Source organism: Perognathus longimembris, chromosome 21 (genome assembly GCF_023159225.1).
Source record: "Perognathus longimembris pacificus isolate PPM17 chromosome 21, ASM2315922v1, whole genome shotgun sequence".
NCBI classification, from domain to species: Eukaryota; Metazoa; Chordata; class Mammalia; order Rodentia; family Heteromyidae; genus Perognathus; species Perognathus longimembris.
In genome coordinates, this window is record NC_063181.1 from 1,402,701 (window position 1) to 1,425,002 (window position 22,302).

At 56.2% G+C, this 22,302-nt stretch overlaps 1 protein-coding gene across 1 annotated transcript in view; it reads right to left on the minus strand.

Annotated features, from left to right (window-relative positions):
- The window catches only part of Csmd1 (CUB and Sushi multiple domains 1), an 874,507-nt gene that overhangs the window by 201,618 nt on the left and 650,587 nt on the right, over nt 1–22,302 (minus strand). The window contains 1 exon segment of the mRNA XM_048330750.1: nt 21,460–21,581. Coding sequence (XP_048186707.1) covers nt 21,460–21,581 — 122 coding nt within the window.

Genomic DNA, 22,302 nt, shown 5'->3' on the forward strand with positions numbered 1-22,302 from the left:
GGAATACATTATTTTTGCTATTTGAAACCCTCACTAAAAGTAGCACCATAGCCATTATCACTTACTTAAAAAACTACTATTTCAAATCACAGTTTGATATGAACGTTACTCTGACTTGACAGCTGTCGAACACCAGCATAAATATTGCATATTAACCCGAGCACCTGATGGCAATTTTATTTCTCTTTTTTTTTCTTGCATGGTTGTACGACTGTGGCGGGGGTCCAGCAATCAGAGCGCGAGGACCCAGAGCCCCAGGGCTGAGGCTCGGGCTGCCCTTCGCCCCCCTCCCCCGCCCAGGGGGACCACTCCGCCCTGGCCTGGCCTGGGTTCCGGCCCGCTGCGGAATGTAGGCCCTGAGAGAATGCCGCCATCTGGTCTGGATTCGGTGCCATAGGAGGAACGCGCTCGGTGTCTGTAGCATTTTCTGCATGTGCGGGCAATTCTCTAGATCTCGGTGCGGTCGTGAAGCTGTCTTCCTGGATACCCAGGGCACAGGACGCAGGTGGAAGTCCTACGCACAGTGTAACAACCTGGGTACCAGGAAGCTGGAAGCTAGAAGGTGGGATGTTGGGGAGGGAGGGCGAGGAGAGGGCAGAGGAACGGCAAGGTAGGGTGGGCGCGTGCAGTCGTAACGGTCAATGCACATAGGTGAAGATGGAACCAGGCAACTTGGGTGGGTGGGTGGGTGGGTGGGTCAGGGGAGATGGGGGAGAAGGAGGGCAGGGTGACATTGGTGAAGACGCCTTGCATTTATAAACTGACGAGTGACACCCCTACACACAGCTAAAGATATCAATAAACAAATAAACAGACAAATAAATAGAACGTGTGAAAAGCTACTACATCTTTGAAAGCGATTATTTATAAGAGCCTTCATTAATAATTGCGTGCCTGACATCCACAAGATAGAAATGAGGACTTACAGCAGAAAGCAAAGGACCCTAGAAAATAGAAGGTGTCAGAACTCCGAGTCCTTCATTGATTTATCAGAGGAAAAGTTTTCCCATCGGTGAATCTCCTTGTAGAAAGCACAGCTAGTCCACATCTGGGAATTACCATCACTGTTGTCAATGGCAACGCATTATACATTTTAAAAGCAGGTTTGCACTTAAAAATGTTAATTATCAAATACTTTACGAGTTTTTAAATAGCTTGCTTGACCTTGCTAAAGCCAATCAGACAATGACCGAAAAGTGAGCTTAATGATCAAGGGATAACCTGACCCAAAGCTTCTGCTCCAGAGGCTGGACACGGACGTCCGCACAGCGCTAATGTGGGGTGTGGGACTGGGCACCCACACTCCCCTCAGACACACACAGCGTTACCGCGGGGTGCGGGAAGGGACCCCACCCCGGAAGGGGGTGTGACGGTTCTCACACTCCACGTCCCACACGTGTAAAGGGATCCGTCCGGAACTTCAAACGCGGCTCTGTTCCGTTGCCACAGTCGGTGGCTGTGAGAAGTTGAGCGGCTCAGGGCAGGCAGCGTCCCACAGGGAGGGGCAGATGGCAGCGCATTCCTCCACACGGGGGCCCGTGGGGGGCTCTGGGGGGGCTCTGGGGGGCCCGTGGGGGCCGCAGGACGTGGGCAGGCACTCCAAGGTCTCCCTCCGGGTGGAGCTTGCCAGCACCATGCTGGGCCGCCCAGTCCCCTGTGGTATTCTGCGGTGGGTGACTCCAGGCGCAGCATCTGCTGGGGGTGGTGAGCCGCTGGCTGAGGGGACCCCCCACCCCGCGTGAATGACTGCAGCACCGGCTCCGCTCCTCCTCACCCCCTCCTCAGACCCCCTGCCGCTTGGAAGCTGCATAAAAGCTGGGGAGTCCAGGGGAGGGGGGGACCTCCCTCCCGCCTCCTCTTCTGCAGCTCAGAACCACAGGGTTCCCCCTGGGCCCCGACACCTGCGGTGGGGTTTGTTTCTCTCCCACCCTCGCGCCCAGCGCGCGCAGCCTCGGGACAGGGCGACCGCGGCCGCCAGCCACGCTCGGCTGCCTTCACAGCACACGGAAACCTGTCTGCTCGCGGACTCCGCAGACCCGAACTCCTGTCGCGTCTGCAACGGCCTTTGAGGGTTTAAGTTTCCAGATAAACTTCTCTACCTGCGTATGTCCCTCTTCATTTCTGTGTTGTTTTATGTCTGTCATGGATAGAGAAGAGTAACTAACATCATAAAGAATTCCCTCAAAAAACAGCCATCAAAAACCCCAATGAAAGTGTCGAGGACACAGAGCGTTTGCAGAACAGCAGCAGAGAAAGTAAGTAAGCAAACAAGCAACAGTGGTGAAGCAGACTCACAGAAGCTCCCGGAAGCTCACGAAGCTCCTCCGTGTGGAAAGGGAGAAGCAGGCAGAGCTCTAACAGGAGCCCTCTGCCTTCCCCTCAAACCAGCACCGGAATCCCAAGCAGACCCGCAAAGTTATTGAAATGTGTTCTCAGACATGTCCAAGTGGGAAGAATACTTATTAAAAACAAGAGACTGGGACTTTAAAAGCCACAAGACAACAATGGCTAGGGAAAGGATGAGAACATTATTAGATGTGGTAAAATGCAGAATTCACATTGACGTCCACGGGCCCAAGTGTGGAATTACCTACTAGTTATGAGGGGTAATGCACAAAAGATCAAGGGATGGCAGGGTAAACGTATTGCTTTCTAGAGCAAAGCGGGAGATACTGACATTAGGATATCACAAAGGCTGCAGAATCAATCAATGGAAATAAAATAGGATATTCATTAGTACAAGCCTTAGAAGGGTCAGAATAGACATTTGCTGTTGCTCCTTATAGTCCATTCGACAAAATACAGCTGTGTGAACATTAGAAGAAAACACCATCTCAGCTCTTAATTCTAACAACAAACAACCAAGAATTCTACACAGGAACCCAGAACGTGTGGATTATGTTTGAGGAAATATATACCAAAATTATTTCATGTTTGGCTGAAACCACAAAGCCTTAGTGCTAATGGACCAGCCTGGCGACTCTGCCTCTCAATCAGGGAGGGCGGATTTCCTTCCAAGGCGGCCACGCAGCAGGGACATTTGTCACGTCTCCCGTATCCTCTCTACGTGATCCTTATCTGCAAACCAACCTGCTGAAAGGCACACTTCAAACACCACGCCGGTTAAAAACTAAAGAAAATCCGCGTAGCTATATAAACAGGAAGAGAATACAGAATGGCCTAGGGAAAGATTGATAAGCTAGAAAGGGGAGAAGGGTTCGTTGCTAAAAAGTAAAGATGTGTGTATTTCCTTTTCCCTAGGAAGCCACGCACCGGCGGAAGGGCAAGGTAGGAGCGGGGCCGCTGAGCGCTGAGGTGGGCGCGGGAGCCGGAGGCGAGGGGCTGGCGGCCGTGGAGAGACGATGCAGAATGGGTGGGCGATGACGTTCTCACCGCTGCTTGTTGGCTGGAAGGAGGGGATGCGGCCCCTCCTGCCAGGGTCAGCTCCAGCTCCACAAAACAGTCGTTACAAGTCCTAGGTGGTGTTGATGGGCTCATCTTCCGTTACCGTTAGCCATGTCCATGAGCCATCTCCGTTCCTACCGAGGAAGCCGGCGGAGGCCTGCTGACCCCGCACCGAGAATACCCACGGAGGGGTGGAAAGGCGGCCCTGGGTCTCGAGGAGAACGGAGACATGGTGACACAATGGCGCTCAGTCGGTGAGGCTGGGCAGTGATCTACTGTTGATTTGCATATAAAGCCGTGTATTGCTCTTGGCAATCTTTAGTGCCATCGGTATTCTAAAACACACACGTCGTGAAACTGTGTGCTATCCAATCTCCGTTTCTGCGGGCCGGGACCCGCACGTAGACTCCAGGCCTTGTGCTCTCACTCAACTTACAAGAGCGCTCTCCTGCTTGAGTCGCACTTGGGGTCTGACCTTTTCTCAGGTGCTGGTACCGAGGGCTGACTCGGGGCCTGTCCTCCTTCAGTGGGCTGCGGGTGGGTCTGCCCCGGCTTTCCTCCCGCTCTCTCTCGGTTCTGACTTTCTATAGTTCTCTGTCTCTGTCGGAAGCTGCAGCTGATCTAACTTGGGAACCGTCAGTAGAAGCTGCAGGGCTAAAAATTATCAGAAATGAGACCGACACCTCCGCGGCCGTGTCGTGGGTGACACGGCTGTCGACGACCCTGGACCGTGAGGACATCCGGAGCGAAAGGTCGGCCCACACCCCGCGTCCTGGGCTGCAGGGGGACCTGGCAGGCCACCCAGCAGACAGGCGTGAGGTGACCAAGGCAGGAGAGCAATTATCAGGTGGCGCCGGGCCGGTTGTCACGGCAACGGGAAGCCATCAGGGCAGGGCTCAGCCTGCCCCGCCCCTCGCCGTCTCTCACCCCCGATTTCTTGCCTCTCAAGAGTGTGACTCAGAGCCCCAAACGCACCTTTCCAATTCACACGTACACTCCGCCACCCAACTCTCCCCGGAAGTCATTAGGGCGCAGATTGTGTGAGTTAATGACGGCACAGCAGTCGATTCCTTCCTTAGAGAAAGCGCCAGGTGACGAGGACAGACGGCGTCGCCGTGACCCTGCGTTTCCGAGAAGAAAGCGGCGCGCGGCTGTGTCTCAGGGCCGGGAGGGTCCCTGCTTCCTCCTTCACGGCTGGTCCCTGCTTCCTCCTTCACGGCTCCTGTCCTCGCCCCCGCTTTCTGCTCAGGTCTGAGCTTCCCCTGCGGTGTTCCGCTCACAGAAAACAGAAATACATCCAGAGGTGCAGACTGGACCAGCAAGAAGGAGGAAAGTGAGGCTTGGGGTGCAGCTTCCCGACGGTGAGCGTGAGGCTGGGGGGCTGGGCCCTCGCGTAGGCGGGCCGGGAGTGTGAACGCCCCAGCCCCGGCGCCCTCGCTCACGCCTGTGCACGGGGCACGCCCGTCACCAACAGTAGGGGAGCCCCGCACAGGGCCGCCCGCCGCCACCGGGCACCGCGCTCCGTGAGCGTGAGCTGAGCTCCACGCCCGCACGCCCACTCCGCCGCTCCCTACCGGATGCGGGGAGAGACGGAAAACATCAAAGCCAGCTCGCTGTCCCCGAGTTCTCTTTCTCGCCACCGTGCTCCTCGCAGGAGCCCAGGGGTGGGCAAGGAGGGGGGATTTGGGGTCCGGTACCCTCGCAGCCGGTGGGGTGGGTCTGGCGCGTCTGAGGAGACGGCACTGAGGGGCTCATCTGTCACCGACGGCCGAGCGGAAGCCAGCGCTGGGCAACCTGCCCGGGCCAGGGCGTGCGGACCGATGGCCGCCAGGGCCGGGTCCCCTCCCGTCCCGAGTCTACGCATCGCACGCCAGGCCGGTCTCGAAGAACACAGAACCAACGAGGGGCGTGACGTCCACACCCCCCGCCGTCCAGCGCAGGCCGTGACTAGCAACCTCCCGACCCCTCAGGCTCTGCACCCCAGGACACCCGACCCCTCAGGCTCTGCACCCCAGGACACCCGACCCCTCAGGCTCTGCACCCCAGGACACCCGACCCCTCAGGCTCTCCACCCCAGGACACCCGACCCCTCAGGCTCTGCACCCCAGGACACCCGACCCCTCAGGCTCTCCACCCCAGGACACCGTGTCACCGTGTGCCATTGACATGCAAGGGACGCCCCCAGCTGCACAGAACCCCAGGGACCCCAACAGCCCCCCAACACACACGAGGATGTGCAGCAGTACGTAGTAGCTACGGAGAGAAGCAAGCAACAGGAAAGCGGCACAAAGAGCTTAGAGGGAAGTCGCTGGGCTATGCAGTAGATAAACCCACAAAGTCAATTCACCCAGGTCCCCTCCCTCCCCCTCCCTCCCCTCCTCCTGTCTCCCCTCACCTCCCCCGCTTCTCCCCTCCCCTCCTCCCTCTCCCCCTCTTCCCTTTCTCCTCCTGCCCTCCTCCTTCCCCTCCCCTCCCGCCTTCTCCCCGCCTCCCTTTCCCCCTCCTCCCCCTCCCTTCCCCTCCTCCCTTCCTCCTCCCCCTCCCTTCCCCCCTTCTCCACTCCTCTCCCTTCCCCCCCTCCGTCCTCGCTCAACCGTCAGCCCCATCCGCATGGCTCTGTCTGCAGCAGGCTTGGTGGGCTCATGTTCCAGCTCTTCGGGAAGCCATTCTTGGCTGGAAGGCCCTCGGGGGAAGACGTTCTGAGAAAGCCGTCATGGCGGCGGGAGGCAGCCAGGGCTCGGGGCGCTGCTGGTGGACACCTCCGCGCGGATGCCCGGCTCCCCTCAGCTGCCGGACAGGACTGCGCTGGACGCCGCGCTCGCCGCAGGGCATCTGCTGCACAAAAACAGCCTGGCTGAGTCGCTCCAAGGCCGTTGTGCAACCACGTGAAGGCCCGCATCCTACCCGAGCAGCAAACAGAGACGGGGAGACGCCCCGAGAATGAAGACGTCCTCGCGCAGGCAGTGATCGGGAGAGAGGAGTGGACCGAGTGCTCACGCGAGCCCCCTTCTCCAGTGCCTCGGCCGACACCCCGCCATTCAGAGAACCCGGCCCTGTGGGTCTGAGTCCCACCCACGGCTCCCGGCGCAGGCTGGGGGCGCAGCCCCGCGGTGGTTAGAGATGCAGGACCTCAGGCTCCGCGTGGTGCAGCCCGACTCCGGGACCGGGGCCTCGAGCCCCCGGCGGCACCGCTCAGATCTCAGATTGCCAGGGCACAGGCCCGGAGGGTGGGGGGAGGATCTCTCCAGGGAACAAGTCTGGGACGGCTGATGCTTGGCTGGTACGAGCTGGGAAGGACCACATTTGCCCGGCTACCTATAAATGACGTGACTTCCGGCGGTGTGTTGGAGCTGTTGTGTGCCAGACTCCGAGACCCAGTGATGAAATATTCAAGGATGGTGCAAGGCCACTGCTAAACCATCGGCGACGTGGCGTCACGGGCGGGCTGACTGTTCAAGCCGTGGGCCTTGGCGTGCCTTCGACCTGGCTGCTTTCCTCGCCCGTCACGGGCGTTCTGGAAATGCCTGCACACGTGTGGGCTGAATTTGGGAATGGTTGGTGAAGAGTAATAGATAGCCGGAGACTCGCGGCCAAGGAGATTCCGCCGTTGGTTTCCAGGACTCCCATTTGGCATTGTCGGCTGCACCGCCGTGTATGGAAGAAAATCTCATCTATGATTTTGACTGCTGACTTACCTGATCTAGGACTAGCTTTCTTCCCCAGCCCCCACTGACCTGCAAGTGGAATATGACTCCATACCACCGAAATGCAAAAAGGCGCACTTGAATCGTCTGTAAAATAGACTCGCACAAGTGATTTAAAAGTTTCATGAAAAAATACTTGGCATAGTTGGGGGAAAATTCTCAATCCTTTAAACATTCATTTCTTCATTTAATCCACGTATGTGTGTGCACGCCCATTTATTTCCTTGTGTTTCTAGTCCTTTTTTCCTCAAATATGTTCTGAACGTTGGCCATACTTCTTTTAATTTATATTGCACACAAGACTTTAGTACTTCAACTATCAACTGCTACGTAAGTTTATATTACAAGCAATATTCTCCTGGTAAGTTCTAAATACCATTTGAAAAACTCAGGGAAATACATCATAGAATTAGGCCAATTTTAATCCTACCTATGTTTTATCTACTTGATTGCACTATACATAGGCATAACAAATGTATTGGGATTGATAGGTATTATTTGAATACAGGGAATTATGTCTTTACAGGAAATTCATTCTAAACTAGAAATCTATTATTTGGCCTAATGTAGGCTTTCCCGATTATGCACAAATCTTACTGTTTTCAAAATAAGAATACAGTCCATAAATAAATGTGATCACATTGTAAAAGCCAGCCGTCAGTGTCGCCTTGGTTTTGAGCAGATGTCAAGAACCAAGCAGGAGCCGTGAAAGTCCTGTTTCTTGTGGAACTTTGAGGATGGGAGGACATGAAATGCCACAAGTGTCTGACACAGTTATTTGTCCTCCGTGCAAGCAGGGACGCCCGGGCAGGGACCCAGGGCATCTGGGCTCTGCCGCTTCCCTCCGGACTGAACAGGCAGGGCTTGCTGCCACCCCAACGCAGAAATGGGCGTTCCTGACAAATGTGGCGATGGTTAGGCCTTTCACCATGTCTTCCCTAAAGAACCGCTCACAGGGGGCTGGGGATATAGCCTAGTGGCAAGAGTGCCTGCCTCGGATACACGAGGCCCTAGGTTCGATTCCCCAGCACCACATATACAGAAAACGGCCAGAAGCGGCGCTGTGGCTCAAGTGGCAGAGTGCTAGCCTTGAGCAGGAAGAAGCCAGGGACAGTGCTCAGGCCCTGAGTCCAAGGCCCAGGACTGGCCAAAAAAAAAAAAAAAGAACCGCTCACAGAGGAGAAATATACCCGGCCACTGACTTCTTTCTTCAGAAGCATCACTGAAGGTAAACAACCCTGTCAGACGCCGAGGGGGGGTGGGGGGGACCGGCTTGGGGGTTTCTGTGGAAGACCCGGCGTGTGCGCTACTCGGAGGTGTGCTTCCGGATGACCTGAGGCCATGGAGGCCGCGTGACAGCCGTGGGGAGTAAGGCCACGTCCACACAGTCTGTGACAAACGTGGGAATCGTGGCCCTCCCTCATTTGTCCACCTGCCTGACACCTCTCCCCCCCACCCCCGCCGCCATGATGGGACCCTTATCACACGCCTGGACGTGGCCCAAAGCCCCCACGCCTCACGAGAGCACCTCCCGGGGTGTATTTTGAACTAGTGTTAGTGACAACCGTAGGGCCCCGAATTATGACAAAAATCCCGACAAAAGTACTCGGGTAGCAACTGCTGGACACTGATCGGCGCTCCATGTGTGTAGTCATCAGTAATTTATCCAGTGTGCCCAACGTCTGTGCATAAAGATCCGACTGGGAGTCCTATGAGGCCGACGGGCTCCGGTGTCAGCCAGCATCTCCCCCCCCCCCCCCCCCCCCCCCCCCGCCTTGCACACCCGGCCCTGGGCGCTGAGCTCGGGCGCTGTCCAGGGTGCTGAGCAAGCACACGCGAGGCCCTGAGCTCGGGCGCTGTCCAGGGTGCTGAGCAAGCACACGCGAGGCCCTGAGCTCGGGCGCTGTCCAGGGTTCTGAGCAAGCACACGCGAGGCCCTGAGCTCGGGCGCTGTCCGGGGTGCTGAGCAAGCACACGCGAGGCCGCGGGGCCACACGCCCCGCGCACTGCCCCCGTCGCCCCCACACGGACACGCAGCCCTTCCGGAAAGGACCACGCTAGAAGAAGAAGACCACGCCATCCACCTACCACGCGGGATTCCTGCATCCAGGAAATGCCGGGGAATCGATCGCGGCCAACCTGAAGCCACGTCAGCACGGGAGGCGCGGAACTGCCCTTCCGCTGTGAAAGGCACCGGGCCGTGGAGTGGAGCGCGTGGGCCGGGGCAGTGTGGCCCAGAGGCTGCGGCTGCACAGTCGCTGGGGGGGCGGGGGCGGGGGAGGGGGAGGGGGAGGGGGAAGGGGCTCCACCCCCCCCTCCTGCAATGCTGCTTCCTTGATTGAGAACCAGACACATGACTACAATGATCAGTACTTTCCATAAAGTAAAACAGAGTACTGCAAGAGAGAATTAGAAAGAAATCTCAAAATAACCCAGAAGCCAGAAGTGATGGAGGGCAACAAAAGTGAAAGAAGACACAGAGGAGGCAGATGAGGACCAACAGATCGCACCCCAAAGATGAATTTATCTGAGCTGTTGGTGTGGCTCAAAGATGTTCTGCGTGTTAGAAGTAATTATTAGATGGAGCTGGACACCGTGCGACCCCAGCGGGCTCACCCCACCCATTGCGGCACGTCCGGGAGCAAGAAAGCTGGTGTGCCCACAGCGAGCCCACTAAACGTGCGTTCCAGGGCTGGGGATTACACATGTGTCCCCAGGGCTGGCAATTCCACATGTCCCCAGAGCTGGGGATTACACACGTGTCCCAAGGGCTGGGGATTACACATGTGTCCCCAGGCTGGGGATTACACACGTGTCCCCAGGCTGGGGATTACACACGTGTCCCCGGGCTGGGGAGTACGCATGTGTCCCTGGAGCTGTCCAGGTCCCCATGCCCACCTCACTTCCTTTCCCAAAGGGAATGGCCAGTGACACCAGGGAATTGAGAGACAACCTCTCTGCTCTTTCGACAATGAGCACGCTTATTTGCATTCTAACACTTGAAACTGCCTGGAAAGCCAGGGCTGGGGAATGTAACTTCAGTGCCTCCTTATCTCCTGTGCAAATACTTAGGCAATGTACCAATTAGAAAGTAAAACATTGACATATCTAACGGGCTAAGCACTCCTTCCTCTGGAACACCCACTCAGTTATCTTTGAAGGGCGACACGATCGTGTCTGCCCTTGCATAGGAACATGGTGTTTCACCAGTGGCCATGTGTGGCGTTTTGCTTTTCCTGACTATTAGTGTACTTTCCATGTGAACACAACCACCCCAGGCTTCACGGACCCCACTGGTGCTGGTATTGGGACCGTGTTTGTTCCACGTGTCTGGAGATCCTCCAAGTCTCTTTTCAGCACCCAGGACGGTCTTTCCAAGTGCCGTGGGCCTACCGTCCCCCCCTCCCCGCCTCCCCCCCTGGCAGGTGGGTCCTTCCTAGGTGGTTTGGAACTCACACCCACAGATGGAGGCTGAGGCCTGAGCTCGGCCGCTCCCACCCTCCCTGGCAGCCGCTCTTCCACAGCGTGGCCATCCCACCTTGCGGGGGGGTGGTGCAGGGAGGCTGTGGCCGCGCTAACGTCCAGCCTTCCCGGGAAGGAGCGGGGGCTCCCCCGCATGGTGAGCTACCCCCAGAGGAACCGTGCCCACAGTCAAATCACGTAGTAAGTTCTGGAGTCGATCCCGGAGACAGGGATCTGCACGGGCAGATGCACCCTAAACACAGGGGGGCCTCCCAGTTGGGGGGTGTGGGGGGCCCAAGAGGCAGCGATAGACGCGGCTCTTCAGGAAATCACTGCAGAGGAAAAGTGGGGACCCCCCAGAGGGCCCCGTGAGCTGTGAGCTCCTGGGCCAGGAATTGACAGAGCCCACCCCAGCCCCCAGGGCCCCAAGACCCTGGAACATTCTAGACTTGGCATCACCTGAGGACCCCAGGCAGTGACTTTCCTCCTCGCGTTCCCGTCCCTCCCCGCGAGCTGTTGTGCGCATTGCTTGGCTCCGCCAACTGCACACGAGGGGCAACCTGACCTTCTCCTCACGCGTGCACGTCGAGGGGCCGGGAGGCCTCGATCGCTCTCCCGAGTTGGAGGATGGGGGGGCCTGAGCTGCGTGCCCGGGGAGCGTGAGCAAAGGGGGAAGGCTGACACACTCCGTCCCTCCCTCCCTCCCTCCTCACCCGAAGCCCACGTTTGACAGACAGAAAACACCTGGATAAAATTATCTCTGGAAATAGTTCTCTGAGTAAATAGAAGGATGTTGTCTAATTAAAGTTTTAATAATGTGTGTATTATAAGTATGTACCTGATTTGCATTTATCTACAAAATGATTAATAATATAAGCTTTAGGAAATTGCATGTCAAAGGAAAGTATGACATTTAATATAGGCTTCTCCCGGCTTGCCTTCAGGAATCCAAATATTATCATTGCTGAGAAAGCTTTTCCAAAAGGCTCATTTTGGTAAAAAGCAATAACCTGGGCTTTGTCAACAGAATATGTTCGAATCTTTGAAAACTAGACTCATCATTATTTCATTAAATACTGAAGTATGCAATTAAATGATTACCAAGATATTAATCCAGGGCTGGGCCTGGGTGTCTCAGGCCTGTAATCCTATCTACTCGGGAGGCTGAGATCTGAGGATCAAGGTTTGAGGCCAGCCTGAGCAGGAAAGTCCATGAGACTCTTATCTCCAATTAAACAGCAAAAGGCCAGGAGAGGAGGAATGGCTCAAGTGGCAGAGCACTGGCCTTGGGCAACAATGCACAGGGACAGCGCCAAGGCCCTGAGTTCAAGCCCTAGGACCAGTGTGCGTGTGCACGTGTACACACACACACACACACACACACACACACGTGCACACACCGTGATTCATATTTGCTCATTTGGATCAGACTACCACCAATGAAGTATTGAAACACAAAGTCCTCGTCTCCCGTTGCAGGCAGGCCTTCCGCTATGATGTCTGACATTCATCTTGAAAACGTGAAATCAGCACTTTTGTTCTTGTAGCAGATTCGTTAGTGCGACCTGATTAGTTTACGAGAGAACACGCCCCTCGTAGAGCAACTGACTGCAGGTGCGAGGAACGAGGACCTGTTTCAGAATCCCACGGGAAGGCTGGAAGACGGACACCGGCAGCCTTGGGCGAGAGGAAGGGACGGGGCGGTGGGGGGGAGGGGGCTGCGCGCCCCGGAAGACTTGGGGCGGTGGGGGATGGGCCTGAGCACCCAGGAAGAGCTGGGGCCGTGGGGTGCGGGCCTGAGCACCCAGGAAGAGCTGGGGCCGTGGGGTGCGGGCCTGAGCACCCCGGAAGAGCTGGGGCCGTGGGGTGCGGGCCTGAGCACCCAGGAAGAGCTGGGGCCGTGGGGTGCGGGCCTGAGCACCCCGGAAGAGCTGGGGTGGTGGGGGATGGGCCTGAGCACCCAGGAAGAGCTGGGGCCGTGGGGTGCGGGCCTGAGCACCCAGGAAGAGCTGGGGCCGTGGGGTGCGGGCCTGAGCACCCAGGAAGGGCTGCAATGTCACGGTGGCCAGCCACAGCGTCCTCTAAGGCCCGGGGCTCTGCATTCAGCCTCCTGCACCCGGTTCCCTCAGTGCGCACGGACAGGGCAGCCCGTGGAGGCCCCCGCCCGGCGAGGCGGCCCCGGGCACCTCCGGGCAGCGCCGAGGCTGCGGGCCCGGCACCGCCTCCCGTGCTTGGCCGCTGGGACAGTCCCCAACCCAGGGCCAGGCAGGCGTCGGCCCACCGGTGACCATGGTGGGCATGAAGGGGAAGCGTGGGCCGTCACTGCCATCTCGTGGCCGCACTGGGAAGTGCACCCACGGCTGCGCACAAAGCCGCCCTTGCCCTCCAGCCACCCTGGGCCCAGCCGGCCGGGCCCCAGCAAGGGACCGGCCCCCCCACCCCCCCCACCCCCCGCCAGTCCCGGGCAGAGCCCATGCTCGTGCTCGGTGGACAGGCCCGCGGCCGGCGGGGGTCGGACGAGAAACACAGGCTGAGAGGATAAAGTCTCCTTCCACAGACGCCAGCACCTACGCACTCGGTAGCGCACACGGCAGGAAATGGGGTCCAGAGGGTGGAGGCTGGGGTGCAGAACCTCCACCGACCCCATCTCAACAGAGACCGCGTGGCCGCTCACGTCTGTGAGTCCAGCCACCCGGGAGGCACAGGCGTGTGACCCTCAGCCACGGCAGCCGCAAGCGGAAAGCGTGAGGCCCCGTGGAAAACAAGCAAAATGCTAATCACAACTGGGGAACGCGGGGCCGCCTGCCCAGTAGACCGGAGGCCCTGAGTTCAAATCCTCGTGAGTCCAAGTAGTCACGCTTTTCCTAAGGCAACTCCCTTCTCTGTTCTCGCACCGGGAGGAAGACGAGGTGCGTGCTGGCTGCGGGATAAAGATGTTCACGTGTCCTCAGGAGTCGGAGGCCGCTTCATACAGAGGGGGACAAACCCCCGCCTCCTCACTGCCATTGCTCGTCGTAGGGATGCGTCCTCGGGGAGCGGCGCTGCCCGCCTCGAATCCCGGCCCACACCCGCCTGCTTCCATTCCTCAGTAACACGCACGTGTGCACACGCGTGCACGAGGCATGTGTGCATACACGCACACACACCACACAGACACACAGCACGCGCACACACAGCACACGCAGGCACCCTGTACACACACCACCTGCGCAGACCCCGTGCGCACGCACACTCCTCGCACACACACGGGCACACATGCTCACACCACACCCTCGGTGGCGGTCCCGTCACCTCCCTGAAGACGTCGAGATGGAAACGGAGCCCCCTTCATGAGCTCGATGCAGCAGTGCTTGCTCCAGGCAAGGGCAGGTGGATTCCGAGCACTTCATATTTGCACAAATTATATACTGCTCAACACACGCGCGTGAACGCCAATGGCTTTAACGCCTCACTGCAGCGAGAAATGTGGGTCAAGAAACAAGTAACGCGAGCAACCAAAGCCAGCCCGGCTGCGAGGAGCGGGCGTGAATGCGCCCAGACACTTCCAATCCCCAAATCAACACCAAGTCTGCTCCCCTGCAGTCCGCTTCTCATGTCCTTTTCCGGGGGACACGGAGCGTCCCCACCGGCGAAGACCCCCACGGGGCCACGGGGCCACGGGGCGCCCCGGCCCACCCAGGCCCGCGATTCCCCACAGGGGCCACCGTCCTCGGAACCACACTGGCGACTCCACCTACGCAACTCAGCACTACGCCGCACACCTCGCCATTGCACACACACCACGCCATTCCACACACACCTCGCCATTGCGCTACACACCTCGCCATTGCGCTACACACCTCACCATTGCGCTACACACCTCGCCATTGCACACACACCCCACCATTGCACACACACCTCACCATTACACACACACCTCACTATTGTGACACACACCTCGCCATTGCGCTACACACCTCACCATTTCACACACACCTCACTATTGTGACACACACACCTCACAATTGCACACACCTCACCATTGCACTACACACCAGACCATTCCACACCACCTCACCATTGCACACACACCTCACCATTGCACACACACCTCACCATTGCACACACCTCACCATTGCACACACACCTCACCATTACACACACCCCACCATTGCACACACACCTCACCATTACACACACCCTGCCATTCCACACACACCTCACCATTACACACACACCTCACCATTGCACACACACCTCACCATTACACACACAACTCACCATTACACACACACCTCACCATTGCACACACACCTCACCATTGCACACACCCCACCATTGCACACACACCTCACCATTCCACACACACCTCACCATTCCACACACCTCGCCATTGCGCTACACACCTCGCCATTGCACACACACCCTCGCCATTGCACTACACACCTCGCCATTGCACACACACCCCACCATTGCACACACACCTCACTATTGTGACACACACCTCGCCATTGCGCTACACACCTCACCATTCCACACACACCTCACTATTGTGACACACCTCACAATTGCACACACACCTCACTATTGTGACACACACCTCACCATTGCACTACACACCACACCATTCCACACCACCTCACCATTGCACACACACCTCACCATTCCACACACAACTCACCATTACACACACACCTCGCCATTGCACACACACCTCACCATTGCACACACACCTCGCCATTGCACACACACCTCGCCATTCCACACACACCTCACCATTGTGACACACACACCTCGCCATTGCGCTACACACCTCACCATTGCGCTACACACCTCACCATTACACACACCCCACCATTGCACACACATCCCACCATTACACACACCCCACCATTGCACACACATCCCACCATTACACACACACCCCAACATTGCACACACACCACACCATTCCACACCACCTCACCATTGCACACACACCTCACCATTTCACACACGCCTCACCATTTCACACACGCCTCACCATTGCACACACACCTCACCATTGCACACACCTCACCATTACACACACCTCACCATTGCACACACACCTCACCATTGCATTACACACCACACCATTCCACACCACCTCACCATTCCACACACACCTCACCATTGCACACACACCTCACCATTGCACAGACACCTCCCCATTGCACACACCTCACCATTGCACACACACCTCACCATTACACACACACCTCACCATTTCACACACGCCTCACCATTGCACACACACCTCACCATTGCACACACACCTCATCATTACACACACCCCACCATTGCACACACACCTCACCATTCCACACACAACTCACCACTGCACACACACCTCACCATTGCACACACACCTCACCATTGCACACACCTCACCATTGCACACACACCTCACCATTGCACACACACCTCACCATTGCACACACCTCACCATTGCACACACACCTCACCATTGCACACACCTCACCATTGCACACACCTCACCATTGCACACACACCTCACCATTGTGCTACACACACCTCGCCATTCCATGCCCTTCCTGTTGAATTTGCACAAAGCTCTATGCAGCGTGTAATTGTGAGGGGGACACCACACGTCTTCCATAACTTATTCTGTACCGAGTGCTTCTTCACACAAGCACAGTGTGATCGTATAAATCACTTCTTCCAGGGGGAGCCGGGTGACCTGGTTACGTAATTGTAAAGCCAGAGTTCAGACCAGGAGAGAGAAATACTTCAGAACAACTTCACTATTCCAAAACCAGAAGGACAGATGCCCTCGGCTCTAACTAGCATTCCGAATTCAGTTTTGTTTCCTGCTCTATATACATTGTTTGTGAAAGTTTGTTGACCCGGTCTCTCCCCCCCCTCACACACACACACACACACACACACACACACACACACACACACAGAGAGAGAATGAGGTGCTTAGACTCTTCCCACCCAGAACTTTCCATCAATACTTCGGACCAGGCTGGTGCCTTGGGGTTTTATATAAGTGTCCTTTCCTTTATGCTTAATTTGTAATATACCCTCATCACTGTGCACTTTATTGGGAAACCCACTTATTTGGAATGTCTCCCAAGGAATCAAATTAAGCCTAATTATACTTAATGGCAATGACTGGTGCTTAATTTGGATGGTAATTCTGCTTAATTGAGATGCCTTCAGGTGTGGAAGTGGTGCGTTCGCAGGGCTGGTGCGCGAGTACCGGCCTGGAGTATCGGCTCCTCCTCTCAGCACCCGCCGGGGGCAAGGCGGCGGGCAGTGGCTTTCTGAAGCCTTGTGACACGAGTCCCAGAAACGTGGCATCTCAACCCGGGAGTGATTAAATCAACACTTCCGCACCATCTTCACAAATCCTGGTGGGTGTGCACCAAGATGGCGGAACCAAGCTCCAGTTCCACCACAGGAGAGGGGCCCGGGGGGATCGGCCGTGTCACGGCGCCCCTTCCTCGCCATGGGTTGGGAGGATGTCAGGACTGACTCGGAGCCTCCCGAGACGGCACCCCGCACACGGACCGGGCCGCTCTCCCGGAGTGAGGTACGAGAAGAGGGTAACGGGCTTTGAACCCCACACCCGGAACGGGAGCCCAGAGCCCTGCCCGTGGCCCGTCCACAGCCTCCGCCTGCGTGGGGCACGCGCCGACGGGGACGCGGGGACTGGCCGCCAGCCACCCCAGCACCCAGGACCTGGGCCGTGGGCTCTGACTCCATGGTGCCTGAAGGGAACCTGCTAGGAACATTCTAGAAGCATTTCCTCCACATAGTGGGAAGAACACAGCAACCCCACGCTGACTTCTGGTTAGAAATTGCAACAATCCTGGTGTACCCGGGAAAGGAGAAGAGACTCAAGCGTGTACACTCAACTTCAGCATGGTGTAGGAAGTACCACTGCTCCTGTGTAAGCCGGATTTAGGCGAATTCTGGAAATACTGGAACGGTGTTAATGAAATCCTCTGCAGATATGCACTGAAACTCTGGCTTCCTGCTTGGAACATCTTGGGTTTCCGACTTCTTGGAAACAGGGTTTCCCCTGTAAGCCTCGTTCATGACACCACAGCAGAGCCGCCGGCCTTAGAGACGTAGCAGAGCGCAAGGTTCGAGAGGCAGGGCGGCCCCACGCCTCCTCCCTCTGTCTGTCATTTTCAGTGCCACTGGCATTTCTGGTTTCTGTAGCTCTTACTTCAGAGCTCAGAAATGAACTCTACCAGTTACCAAGTGCTTCACTGAAATTAACTTCACCCCAGACTCAATCTCTTCCCATGACAAATGGGCTCCGAGGTCCTTTCCCCAGTTTCAAGTAAGATGGCCATACGGTCTGGTGTTCTTAGCTGAAGCCATGCGTGGGAAACGCTTGGAAATACAACCGAAGCGTCGTTAGCAGTTGAACAATTGAACAGCAAATACATCCAGAACTCATCTGCTTGCTGTGCCCGAATCATGATGTAGCCAGCATTGCTCTTTGGGCTCATAATGGCTTTGATAATTTGATATCTCTTAGGTTTCCATAGGAAGTGATTTTATTTCTCTGAAGCGTGTTTTTGGTGTTTTGGTGGGGATTGAATTCCATCTGTATCTAGCTTTTGGTGGTATGCCCACGTTACCAACGTTAATTCTCCCGGTCCATGAACAAGAGAGTTCTTTCTGGCTTCAGTTTCTTTCCCTGGTGCTGTTTAGCTCTCATTGCAGACATGATTTATCTCCTTGGCTAGGCTTATTTCTAAACATATTATATTGGGGGAAATGTTATAAATGGGATCGTTTTCTTGATTTCTTCTCTGTAAATTATTAGTGTGAAAACATGACTGCTTTCTGTGTATTCATGACCAATGTCTGCTTGGAAGAATTCACATTTCTAAGAGATTTTTGGGACCCTGTTTAGAATCTTCTTTGACCGTATTGGTTGAAGAAGATTTTTTTCTTTTTTATTTCCTCTTTGTATCCTCTTTTATTTCTTTATTTTTCTTAATTTCTCTGGCTAAAATTTCCAGAACTCCATTGCATAAGTGTGGTAGGAATTAATACCATTGTCTGTTTCTGATTTTAGAGGAAGAGTTTCGTGCTTTTGCCATTCACTGTGCTGTTAAATGTGGTTTGTCAATGTGTGAGCTTGATTCGTCTCCATATATTTCCCTCCAGATTTTTGCCAGGAAGAGACGCTGAACTGGACACTCAGGTTCTGCATTACTTGAGCAGATAATGTGATTTATTCTTTATGAAACTGATGTGGTGGTTCGTTGTATGTATTGATCTGTATATGTTGAACATCGTGGCATTAAAGCCAACTGGATCATGGTGAATATGACTAATAATGTTTTTTAATAGTACTGGGGTTTTAATGCAGGCCTCATAAGTCTTAGGCCGGCACTGTACTCTTGGAGCTACGCCTCCAGCTCTGCTTTTTGGTGGTTATTTTGGAGTGAGTGTGGCAAACTTGTCTACCTGGAATAGTCTTAAACCACAATCCTCTAAATTCCAGCTTCCTAAGGAGCTAGGATTACAGTCGTGAGCCGAAGAGGTATCGTGGTGAATGATCTTTCCATCCACGAATAACCGCACCCAAACAAGCAGATGAAAAGAAAGGAAAAACATCGGGGAAGAGATAGATACCAAAGAACACTTGTAAAAGGGCACACGAAATAGTGAGTTCATTATTTGAAATAAGCAAAAAGTTGACCAACTCTTAGCTAAACTAAACAAAAGAAAGACAGAGGGGACCTATATAAATAAGATCCCAGGCAAAAGATGGCATTGTATAATAGACAGTTCATTGGGGAATATGTTTTGAATGTTCAGTCTAATAAACTGGGACATTGAGAAGACATGGGTAACTTTCCAGACACAGAGGATTTACCAAGATTGAAGGAGGAGGCAATCAAAGCCTCAGCTGATGAGGATGGCACCGTGACAGGAGGCGGGCTCGTCCGTGTGCCCGGGAGAGCCCGGTCTGGAAGGGCCCGGGCCGCGTGCCGCTAGGCTTTGAAAGGACGGACCGTACCCTGGCCGCTCAGCTCCCCCGTGTCCCAGGAAGGGAGGGGATCGTCCCAACCCCCTCTGCACCCCCAGCCCCACCCCAGCACCCCAGAGCAGAAAGCTGCGTGTGAACTCCCTCGGCGAGCACGGAGGAAGACAGACCCTGCCTAAGACCCTCGCACACCCAGTCAGGGTGGCTCTTTCGCCCCCCCCCCCAAGAGAACCAGGCCTCGACGTGACGAAGCTCACACACGACCAACCACGTCTAACAGCACAGTGAATGGCAAAAGCACGAAACTCATCCAACGGTATTAATTCCTACCACACGCATGCAACGGAGTTCTGGAAATTTTAGCCAGAGAAATTAAGAGTATTCTGTCATTCCCCGCCCTCCCCCCCCCAGTCAGGGGTCATGTGGTTCTTGTACTCATAGCTGAAAATAGAACTCTGGGCCTGGGTGCTGTCCCTGAGCTCCTCAGCTCAAGGCTGGCTAATGTCCTACCACTTTGAGCCACAGCACCACTTCGGGTTTTCTGGTGGTTAATTGGAGATAAGAGTCTCATGGCCTCTCCTTCCTGGGCTGGCTTTGAACCACGATCCTCAGATCTCAGCCTTCCGAGTCACTAGGATGACAGGCGTGAGCCACCGGTGCCTGGCTTTTCTAACAATTTTTAAAATAGGTGACTTCACAAATGAATGAGACAATTTATTAACTAGTAACATGATAGGTACTTCACATTCAGTTTTTTTTTTTTTAAAAAAAAGCTCTTCCTTTTTGATGGGCAAAGGGATGGTTTAATCCATTGTTACCGCGATGCCAGGTCCTTAACTTATCCTTTGCTTCATCGTGTTTGTGGTTCTTGTACTAATAGCTGAAAATAGGTAACACCAGGGCCCCTCCTCAGACACCGTACTTATTGATTCCCACAGCTGCCTTCCGAAGCAAAGACTCTCAGGAGCACTTTGATGGAGGGAGAGTCTGAAGCTCATCATCTTCACCAACTCGCCCAAATCTACAATCTAATCTAAGTAGGGCACAGAGGATGCAAAATAGTGACTGCCTGGTAAAACATGAAACGACCTGGCTGGCCTTCGCGGGTCGGCCGGCAGGAAGACCGCGGGTCTGGAACGCTGGGGGCCGGGGTCCCAGAGCCGGGGCTCCCGGCAGCACCCCGGCAGCACCCCGGCAGCTGGACGCCGCTCGCACCCGTGCGCTTAGCCACTTCTGTTCCCCAGAGCTGGCATTTTCTCATCAATAATAGCTGAGAAGCCAGGACTCGAGTAAGCAAACAGAACCCAGCCGGCGTCCGCTGGAAGCTCGCAGAATGCAAAGCAGCCGGCTCCGCTTCAGGGCCGAGCCACAGCGGCCCGGGCGACCGGTGCAGCCCGGTGGGTTTCCAACCGACGCCGGCGGGGAGGGGGGCCGGCGGGGAGGGGGGCCGGCGGGGAGGGGGGCCGGCGGGGAGGGGGGCCGCCGGGGAGGGGGGCCACCGGGGACGGCGCCGCCAGCCGCGCCCTGAGCGCGCGCTCCCCCCTCGCCCGGGGGCGTCTGCCTGGGACCCCGCACGCGGGCGCATCGGCATCGCCCCCCTCTTCCCTGCGATCATCTCTACTGAACTCCGCGCGAATCACAGAGAGAACACGTCGTGCAGCAGATGCGACCCGGCCTCCGGCCCTGCGACGGGAGATGTGCCGACACCGGCCACGCCGCGGGGGAGACGCGTCGCGAGAGGACCCCACTGCTGGGGGGGGGGACACCCGAGTCCCGGGACTTAGGAGGGGAAGTTAGGGCTTCGCTGGCGCTGGCGGGGCGCAGCGGGGACTGTGATGAGGCCCCACGAGCGCCGGGCGCGGGGGGGGGGAGGGGGGCGAGGGGGGCGGGGGGAGGCCTCACCTTGTCGGGGTCCGCCGTGGTGATGACCCACACGCAGTGCGCGTTGTCCTCGTACTGCACCGGGTAGTTGGGCGAGGTGATGACGCCGCTGGGCCCCCGCAGGTTCGACCCGCACGTCCGAGCTGCAGCGAGAGAGGGAGGAGGTCAGGGTGTTCACGCGCGCGTGCTTGCGTGGATAATCTGCCTAGCACGCTCACGCTCGGGCACAGCGGCGTCGGCTTTCAGAGCCTTGGGCCATCTGAGCTGTGCTGGGCCTTGAGCGGGCGGTTCTGTCTCCCCCAGCCCGCTCCTCCGCGTCGGGAGCGGGGGGCAGGGAGGGGGCTCCCGACACGGCGCGGAAGGCTCGGATTCCATTCCATGCAAACGGTGCCAACCCCTCCCCAGCACAACGCGAACGGCAACAGAAACGACCGCGCACGCTCCCAGCAAGAAAACGGAAAAAGTCTTCATTTGGGATTTTAAGATAATTCCATTTCCCTCTTATTTTAGCAGGATTTTTTTCAGATGGATAGAGAAACTTTGTCTCATGTCCACCTTGATTGTAGTTATCGTATTAATTATGTACACAGAGATAGAAGGATCTAGAAGGGAAGCTGGAGGAGCCCCGTGCCTCATTTTGGTGGCCATCGCCCACACACGGACCGAATGAGCCGCCACCAGTGCCGAGTCACAACCATCCCAGCTCACCGCCCCTGCGGCCTGTCCCTGCGGCCCTCATCTTTCTAGAACCCTCAGCCATCACCCCCAGGAGGCCTGGCCTTCAGGCCTCCCATGGGGGAGCCGGAAACACGTCGTTCTAGCCTTCCCCACATGTAGTAGGAATGTGCAACTCCCTCTTGCGTG